The 9,137-nt window shown below is 43.8% G+C and overlaps 1 protein-coding gene across 2 annotated transcripts; it reads left to right on the top strand.

The window, feature by feature from the left end:
* The first annotated feature begins 241 nt into the window (after window positions 1-241).
* LOC132469831 (histamine H3 receptor) lies at window positions 242-8,390 on the top strand. 2 transcript variants are annotated; one of them, XM_060067917.1, is made up of 5 exons: window positions 242-2,185; window positions 2,508-2,674; window positions 4,623-6,514; window positions 6,570-6,860; window positions 7,353-8,390. In XM_060067917.1, the coding sequence occupies exons 1-3, from the start codon at window positions 1,945-1,947 to the stop codon at window positions 5,481-5,483; spliced, it is 1,269 nt and encodes a 422-aa protein (XP_059923900.1). In that variant the 5' UTR covers window positions 242-1,944; the 3' UTR covers window positions 5,484-6,514; window positions 6,570-6,860; window positions 7,353-8,390. The 2 variants fall into 2 exon arrangements, with proteins under 2 accessions (XP_059923900.1, XP_059923899.1); XM_060067916.1 differs by having other exon boundaries at window positions 4,623-6,860.
* Window positions 8,391-9,137: the final 747 nt, after the last annotated feature.

The raw sequence follows: 9,137 nt of genomic DNA on the forward strand, positions 1-9,137 counted from the left end.
TCAATGATGGTGCTGTTGGACACCTCCCCAGAACACTGCATCAACATGCAGAGAGAATTTATTCAATGACTCAAGGAACTGATAGCTTTGCTTTCCTCGGCTGCATGTGCCTCTCTCTCTCTCTCTCATTCTTTATATATACATTTATAGGTGTGTATGTTTATATGTATGTATGTTTATATGTATGTATGTTTATATGTATGTATGTATGTATGTATGTATGTATGTATGTATGTATGTATGTATGTATGTATGTATGTATGTATGTGTGTGTGTGTGTGCGTCTCCCGCTCCTCGGAGAGCATTTTGTCATCCCTATTTTCCGCTGGGTCTCTCTCCCACCACACCACATACTCTGCCCTCTTCCCGTTCCTGGATCTCTCCGTTGTTCCTCCCTGGGTCCTACTGGCCATCTGTCCTCATCTCGGATATTCCACCCGCCCTACCCCGCCTGTTGCTCAGCATGCCGATCATGTCATGATTAACATTTTGTTATTATTCCTACAATAACATCCTCAAACGTTTGACTGTACAGGTCATTACCCAGATCATTACACCGATGAATTGGTCATTAAATAAGTGTTCGATTGAATGATTGGGTGGTTATATAAAAAAATAAAAATAAGTGATTTGCTCGCTCAATTTACCGAGTTATAGTGCATTGATTGGTCGATTCGTTGAGTGATTTGACAGCCTCGTATCTCGTAAATCTAATTTTCGAACCATTGAGAATAACGACAATGATAATTTGATCAAACGGCGCTGTCAGTGACAGGTTGTCATAACACCCTTCCTCTTCAAGTGTCCATGCAGTCTTCCCAAAACCTCGACTGATGAATATGTGTTCGGCACGAGAGATCAGAATTAAGCCCTGTGCTATATAGGCACAGTCCTTTGAAGCCTGTAACAATACAATACGTAATTGCTTATTTGTCTTCTTATGATTGCGACCTTGTCTACACTGTGAACGACACTAAGACTCTCAGACCACCGCAGAGGGGAAGTCTGCCCTGACCTCAAAACTCGGTCCAAGGTCAAAGCCCCTGTTTGGGCAGCAGCTCATCTCGCCATATATCACGGCTGTAAAACTTATATAAAAAACAGCATTATTCAATCGAATATGGTAAATGATGAGTTGGAATGCTTTGAAGGGGCTCAACGATAATCGATATTGTTTGGCATTTGAGTATGTTCCAATATGTAGGCCAATAGATAGATATTTGATAACAATTGGTCGTTTATTGCTTATTTTAAGAGCTCTTCACTAATGGTCGTCTATGAGTTTCAGCAGCTCTTGATTCAAGGGTTCGTTCCAGATGGGAGCGAGTCTGTTAATTTATTGGACAATAGAACCAATAGTAGCCGCCCCGTGTCTTTTCATGGATAACCCGTTTGAAACAAAGGGTGGACAAGGGTTGGATGTTTAATGTATTCAACCTTCTCAAAGTGTTTCTACAAATTGAAAAAAAGCTGTCCTCTGAATCACATCACTGAATCAGCATCAGAATTGATCGTAATCACTTAATAGTTTCTAACGAGCATAGCGGGCAGAAGACGTCAATGCAATTCACTGGAGGCTTCCATCTCAGTTCCAATACTTCCAAAAGGTCCATAGTTGGTCTGAGAGACAGAAGTACAGCAGGCAGATTTATTTTGCTTTGTGCCAATGTGCAGCTGATGCGCTCAGCCTGGCGGTGTAGGCTACTGCAGACAAAGAACCGCGACCACATGGGATACACTAAATCACCTTCTTCACGGATCAAAAGGACCATGGGCTAAATGGAGAAAGTAACATCGATTGTTCTTAGATCTACATTTGTGGATGTCCCGCTCCTCCCTGCGCATTGTTACCCGGAACGCAAAGTCGGAGCATCAAACCGGATCGCTAAACAGATGTTTGGGTTAATTTGGCGTGTCTACAATGCATCGTAAATCAGAATAACAATGGGAGCCTATCTGACGGAGTCCAACTCGAGCGGGAACTTTAGCAGCAGGGACACTAAGAACGGGAGCGTCCTCCTACCTCCTACGCTGGTGGGGATCTTCTCGGTTCTGATGGTAACTCTGGTGATCGTTATCGTAGCTGGTAACGCACTGGTAATCATGGCTTTTGTTGTGGATAAGACCCTGAGAACTCAAAGCAACTACTTCTTCCTCAACCTTGCTATCTCGGATTTCCTTGTGGGTGAGTCTCCATCTTCTGCTTCAACTTCTCCTCCGTTCCTTTGTGTTTCTGACCTTTATTTGACGTGCCCATCCGAGGCTCCTCAGGTTTATTGGAGTGGCCAACATCTGGCCTCTGCCTTATTTCTATTTATAACGCAATGGTTTATATTTATTCATATCAGTGGACAATAGAAACCAGCTCTTCAAATATGGATCTTATTTATGAACAGAAAAGCACCTGCTCCTCTGATACTCTAGTTCGACTATTGAAAGTGCAACGGCATGAGATGTGACGCTGAGCTTCAGTGATCCAGGTGATGGTCCGTCCCCTCGCTCCGCAGGTACCTTCTGCATCCCGGTCTACATTCCATACAACCTGACAGGTCGCTGGATGCTGGGCCGAGGTCTCTGCAAGGTGTGGCTGCTCATGGACTACCTGCTCTGCACGGCGTCCGTCTTCAACATCGTCCTAATCAGCTACGACCGGTTTCTCTCCGTCACCAGAGCGGTGAGGAGCCTCAATACGCACCACGCATCAACGCACACAATTCCACACAGCCGCGCTCTGACACAAAGGCTTTAGTGCGCTACTGAGTCACTGCTGGTGCCATGGTAGCTGTATCCTAGTCTTATCACGCGGGGTTGCAGCAGGTCTCAGCTGTGTGTTAGTCATGTACTTCTGTCAGCTATAAACTTTAAGATTAAGTATCTGTGGCATGGAGATGTCTTTGGATTTGCGAATACATATATTGATTTATCCCAATATAGGCCTGAAATCAATACTGTAATGGGATTGATACATTTTGTTTTAACTATTTGTGTTAAGTAACAAGTGTAATTGGGTTACATAAAATTCACTGTCCAAATACATTTGTTAAATTAGAGGTTGGGTTATGGGTTAGGGTGTTTGATAACGTCATTATCAATGATTAAAAATAATGGAAATACAGTTATAGATCATCACCTTTGATCGTTCATAGGGTCAGGATTTCCACTTGGATAGTTCACTATTGTCAAGTTGAAAATTAAACAGTCAAGAGTTGGTCAGATCAAATCGACAAGAATAATTAGTGGAACAGTATCTTGCTCTTATCTGTATAAAAAAAAGAAATCTGTGTGGTTGGCATAAATCCCATGCTTCAATGTAAGAAACTGCAGTTAGTGGGTTAATTAGTTGCTTGCTAAATATAGGAACAACCTTAAGTTATGTCCTTGGTCTTTGTACCATTACATGCACCATTAACCACTACAGTGTGACTCCAGCTGAGCTTGAACCGGTCCACAGTTGACTTGTTCTGTTTGGTGAGATGGCATGCAAAGAAGAAAGGAGCTGGACAGGGTTAGGGTTACCCTAGGCCAGGGTTAGGATAACCCTAACACTAACCCTACCCCAACAGGGTTGTTGAAAACGGCCATGCTAATAGAGGGTTTGGATGGGGCCTAAAAAAAAAAAAAATGTTGGTTCCTGTTGGTTGTCAGTTGAGGTCATGGGTAGGTAGGGAATTTATTTAATTTTTTTATTTAATTTTTTCCAGCGGCAGCGAATGATGGGTAGTTTTCATTTAAAAACGAGAAAATTCGCTCATCCTTGTACAGAAGGAAGAGGTGCTGTACCAAAACGTAATTATACTTTGCATAAAAAAAAGAAAAAAAAAAAATCTTTTTTTTTTTTTATAAAGCTCATAAAATAATTTGGATCGCACATAAATTGACAGGGTCGGTCGGAAACCGGAACCAAACACTTTTTTTTTTTTAGGCCTGGTGGTAAAACAATGGAGTACAATGACAAGAGCCATGCGAAGGGGGAAGAGGAGGAGGAGAGGATCAGGATAGGCCGATGTTTCTTCTCTTTGTTGTGTTAACAAGCCTTCGTGCTCTCTCCCCAGTAAATCTGGATGGACAATAGACACACACACACACAGGCGCACACAATAAAACACTTGGTATATTGTTAGGTATCTATACTGGTGATTTATTAAATTATTTATTTATTGATTGCAGGCTATTTATTGCATGGTTCAATAATTCATCATGATTTAAACAAGTATGAACCAAAAACAAAATGGATCATGGATGGGTGAGCTGATCCTCACAGTTAATAATGATGGGGGTTTAGTCATCGTCACACTATTGCATGTTTGTAAGCATGGAGCCTGAAACATCATGAATAACGTGGAGTCCATAGAGTGCTGGAACAACACACATCCATAGCCTCCCAGTGTAATTACTGAGGCTCCACCGGCCAGCTGATAGCATCTAGATGGCATTCAAAATACAGGGCAGCCCACATCTTGATCGAACATGCTTTTAAAATCACAGTGTTAAGCATGACAAGACAAAGCACTTATCCCCCAGTTCCAAAGGGAAGAACTACAGCCCCATGCAGTAAATTGGTACGGATATAATCATAGACAAGGACATTTATCTGACCAGTGTCTTACCAAACTGTCTCCCAGGTTAGGTACCGGGCACAGAGAAACATGACACGGCAGGCCGTGTCCAAGATGGTGGCCGTGTGGCTCCTAGCCTTCCTCCTCTACGGCCCCGCCATCCTCTTCTGGGAGTCTTTCAGGGGCCACAGCATCGTCCCCGCCAACCAGTGCTTCGCCGAGTTCTACTTCACGTGGTACTTCCTCCTGAGCGCTTCCACCTTCGAGTTCTTCGCGCCCTTTGTGTCGGTGGCCTTCTTCAACCTCTGCATTTACCTGAACATCCGCCGCAGGAACAAGAGCATGTCGGCCTGCACGGAGGCCTCCTCCGCCACCGTGCAGCAGGACCTCCGCCCGCCCAGAGGGAACGGCGCCGCCTTGTCCGTGTTTTTCGTCAAGACGCGCAAAGTGTCGTCCAGCGAGCCCGCCGCAATTTCCACGGTCATCAAGGACGAAGACTTCGGCCGGCCGTCGAGCTGCGGCCCCGGCGCCACCCTGACCTTCATCCACAGGAACCGGCCGTCTCCCCGCGGGAGCGGCGCCATCGTCTTCGAAACCCGGTCGCCGTGCAATGCGCCCGGCCGCAGGACTCAAGGCTCTCGTCTTACTCGGGACAAGAAAATTGCCAAATCGCTGGCCATCATCGTGTGTATCTTTGGCGTCTGCTGGGCGCCCTACACTCTACTGATGATCATCCGCGCTGCCTGCAGTGGCGCGTGCGTCGAGCACTACTGGTACGAGATGACCTTCTGGCTCCTTTGGTTGAATTCTGCCATCAACCCCTTCCTGTACCCTCTCTGCCACAGCAGCTTCCGCAGGGCTTTCTCCAAAATCCTCTGTCCTAAAGGGCAGTCGGTCCAACCTCAGATTGAGATACAGTCCTGCTAGCGAGCCGCTCCGACTGTTCTTCCATTAAGGGTTGCCCACTTTCAAGCTATGGACCCCATTTACATTCAGGTGGACGTCTACATCTGAAAGGAAGTCAACTTAAATGGAACAAAGGACGGCGCAGGCAGCAACACAACGGAGGCTGAAGAGCGTTGAAGGAAATGAGAGGCAACGACAATTTGAGTTCCATAACCGCTGAAGGTCATGAGATATACCTTGTATTCTGAGACAGGATCCCATTAACAAACACATTTGCAGTTTTTCGGATTAAGGTAAGAAACATGGCCAGAAATTGTATTGCATTATTTTATGTATTTATAACTCAATAGGATTTCAAGTGAAACCTCAATATTTCAAACCTTATAATAATTTCCAAAATCTTATCAATATATATCATATAGATGCAATCACTACCGTGTGAGGAGATACATTTTTAACTATGAGTAGTCCTGCAGCAACAGAGCTTCAAGATCAAATTATGTAGATGTGATGCCTAACTAAGACCAAGAGTCAGTGTTTTGATATAGATCATTCAACAAAAAATCATGTATTTCAATGTGTTCTTGAACAGTGGGTGGGTATGTTGACTAAAAGTGAGTGCTGTAATCGAAGCAGAACTCACTCTCTGTGTCCATGTTCAGGAAATGGAAGATAATTTCAAAAGCCGAGAGGGATATCAAAGTGCTTAATATCGGTAGTCAGATTTCAACCAATTTTTATTGGGCCATAAAAAACGCCACCCGTCAGACTTTATATCCAGGCGTTGAAGCGTTTTCATATGAGGCGTGATTTTTTTTTTACCCAGTTTATAAAGAGTAATACATTTTTAATCCGGGTTCAAGGTGTACTTCTGTGAAAGAGCCATAGTGAGTATTTCACTCCTTGCCTTCAGTGAGTTAGGTAAGTAGAGTAGAATATCATGGATTTAATAGAGATCTGGGACATGAACTGCAAGGAACAGTTGGCCAAGAGACGTAGATCCTTATTATCAGACTAATCCAAGGCGATCTGTACCGATGTCTCTAACAGCTGTCCCAACCTTTCTGGGCCTTAGGGTTAGGGTTAGTCACTAACCCTAACTCTAAGCCTAACCTTTCTGGGCCTTAGGGTTAGGGTTAGTCACTAACCCTAACCACTAGACACCAGTCACTAACCCTAACCCTAACCTTTTTGGGGCTTAGAAACAGCACAACCCCAACCACAAAGGCAAACCAAATTAAAGTTGCTTGCAATATTTTTCATACAGGCCGATTAAAATCACGCAATTATTTTTTTTTTTAAATTTAGCAAGAATAATACATTTATAAAATAATACATATTAGTAATTATACAGGAAAAACAATGTGTCACAGTTTCTTTAACCTACGTCGGGAATAGGTGTAGAATGTTGGTGTATTTTAGTGTCTCTCTTATTGTTCACATTTCTAGTCTAGGAACAGGCCAGGGCCTCTCATACAGATACAAGGTGTTATCCCCAACATTCTGCCATTGTTATGTCTCAACAAGGGTGAACCAACCTGGTCCTCCGGGACATAGCCAGGGCCAAATACCTTATCAAGGCTGAGAGTGCGTCTGTTCACGTGTTATTCATCTATCCCCTTTTTGTATTATACTTGCCCCAACCCTTTGGTTCGACGAGTAGAGGGTTTCGACAGCCAAGGAACAAGTCATCGACCACCGGGTCCACTATAGATTATTCAACCTAAGTCTGTATCTCGCTGTACATCCTGGAATAAACCATCTATTCAACCCTCTAATCCAACCGGTCAAGCTGCTTTGATTTCGACTTCAAGAATTACTACTACGACTGAAAATACACAACGCAGAGTCTGTCCGAACAGTTTAGAAATAAGCTGAAATCTAACATAGGGCACACCTATCCAAGGCACATTGGTTGGGACAAATCATATCATGTAAGATATAGACAACTTTACTAGTGTCACGACCCCACTGGTATCTAGGGAAAACCGGCTCTGTCTAGGAAAGAGTCGAGACACATGCGTGGTATAACCACAGCTGGTAGGCAACTAGCTTCCGGGGCACGTGTGTAGTGACTCACCTGGGTTCCTGGTGAGCGCTGGTCCTTCTCTCTCTTGCTATGGAGATAGCCCAAGCGTTGGGGTGAACGGTAGCTGTCTCGTTCAGTTATGGTTTACATGTTTAGACAAACACTTGACAAACAAAGACGGTGAAGGGGCGGTCACGTTCCCCCCGTTGGACTCCTTAGCTCTGGTGTGTACTGGCATCTGGGTGAATGGCTTTACAAAGTCTTATCCTGCCGGGGCTGTAACCACTGGCCACCATGCTGTGTATATCCACCATCTTGGATCCCCCAGGTGACCACAATCAACCAATCAAGGGAGCCACTCCCACCGTTACCATGACCACCAGTTACCAACCAGCTTAACCTTACCCAACAGTAGGATCGTGACACTAGCATACTATTTGTTTTGATAAGGAACATGCTGCCTTTGATATGATATTAGCAAGCAATTGCTAAATAGCTGTGTGAGGAGTGCCCGTTCTTAAGAGTTTAACAGTCCTTTATTTTCTGATGTACCAAAAAGTAAAATAATTACAATTAGAGCATTTGGCAGACGTTTTTTTTCCAACTGACTTTTATTTAACTGACTTACATCGGTTAATACACACATTGACACACCGACAGCAGAGTCAACCATGCAAGGCGACAGCCAGCTCGTCAGGAGCAGTTTGGGTTAAGTGTCTTGCTCACGGACACATCAAAACTAAGCTAGGAGGAGCTGGGGATCGAACTAGCAACCTTTCTGTACAAGGCAACTACTCTACCTCCTGAGCTAAGCCGACCCCTAATATGTTCTTGAAATCTAAGGACTATAAGGTAAAAGAAAAAGATGGATAAATTAGCTATCACAACAAATGCCTTTATCCTGTTGCAAAGACCAGAGCAGATCTCAGAACAGCTACCCAAGAAATTGGATTAAACATCACAAATTACATCATTGTGCAAAATTTAAAAAAGACTCCCAGCGCAGAAAGAGTATACGTGTCTTCCGCTGTGATTTAAAATGACAAATTATGTGTGAGAGGAAGGGCCTGGGACTGGCAGTGCCTTTAAACCCTGTGATTGGGTGGAATATTCTGTCTGCGTGACATGGATTCAATGTAAATAAATTGGATGGTGGGAGTGATACAACTTTTATTCATTTTTATAATCTAATCAAATCAGACCTGTATCGCAACCCGTTGGCTCATCTTATTTATATATCTGTTGTACTAGAAAGGAATAGACCTCTCGGGCTGCAAGTATGAAGAACTTTTTTGGGAAATAGCCAGCGAAGTCAATTTAAAGTCATTTTGTGAAATGCCAACAGATGTTAAGATGAATAGCCAAAGGTTTTGGTGACCTGGAGAGGCACAGGTCGACTTGTAAATTGAAAACAAATTGCTCTGTGCTGCTATTGATGTTGTTTCCATACACAATGGGGGACCAAGGAGCGAATCCATTCCGTCTTCCAAAGGAGAGAAGGAGAAGAGAAAGGGAGAGTTTGTTTAACACAGAGACCTCCCTGCCACAAGAATGCGAATACAATCAAAGAAGAATCTAGTGGACACTACCGACTGATCACACAGCAGGAGACAGGAGAGTGAAAAGGCACTGTGCAGATAACAAAA

Source organism: Gadus macrocephalus, chromosome 12, assembly GCF_031168955.1.
Source record: "Gadus macrocephalus chromosome 12, ASM3116895v1".
NCBI lineage: Eukaryota > Metazoa > Chordata > Actinopteri > Gadiformes > Gadidae > Gadus > Gadus macrocephalus.

What these genes read in the sequence shown, in the direction of transcription:
- LOC132469831 (XM_060067916.1), top strand. Translation starts at nt 1,945, where the DNA reads ATGGGAGCCTATCTGACGGAGTCCAACTCGAGCGGGAACTTTAGCAGC. An exon ending in TATCTCGGATTTCCTTGTGG is followed by an intron (nt 2,186 to 2,507) that starts GTGAGTCTCCAT and finishes CTCGCTCCGCAG; the next exon opens with GTACCTTCTGCATCCCGGTC. An exon ending in TTCTCTCCGTCACCAGAGCG is followed by an intron (nt 2,675 to 4,622) that starts GTGAGGAGCCTC and finishes ACTGTCTCCCAG; the next exon opens with GTTAGGTACCGGGCACAGAG.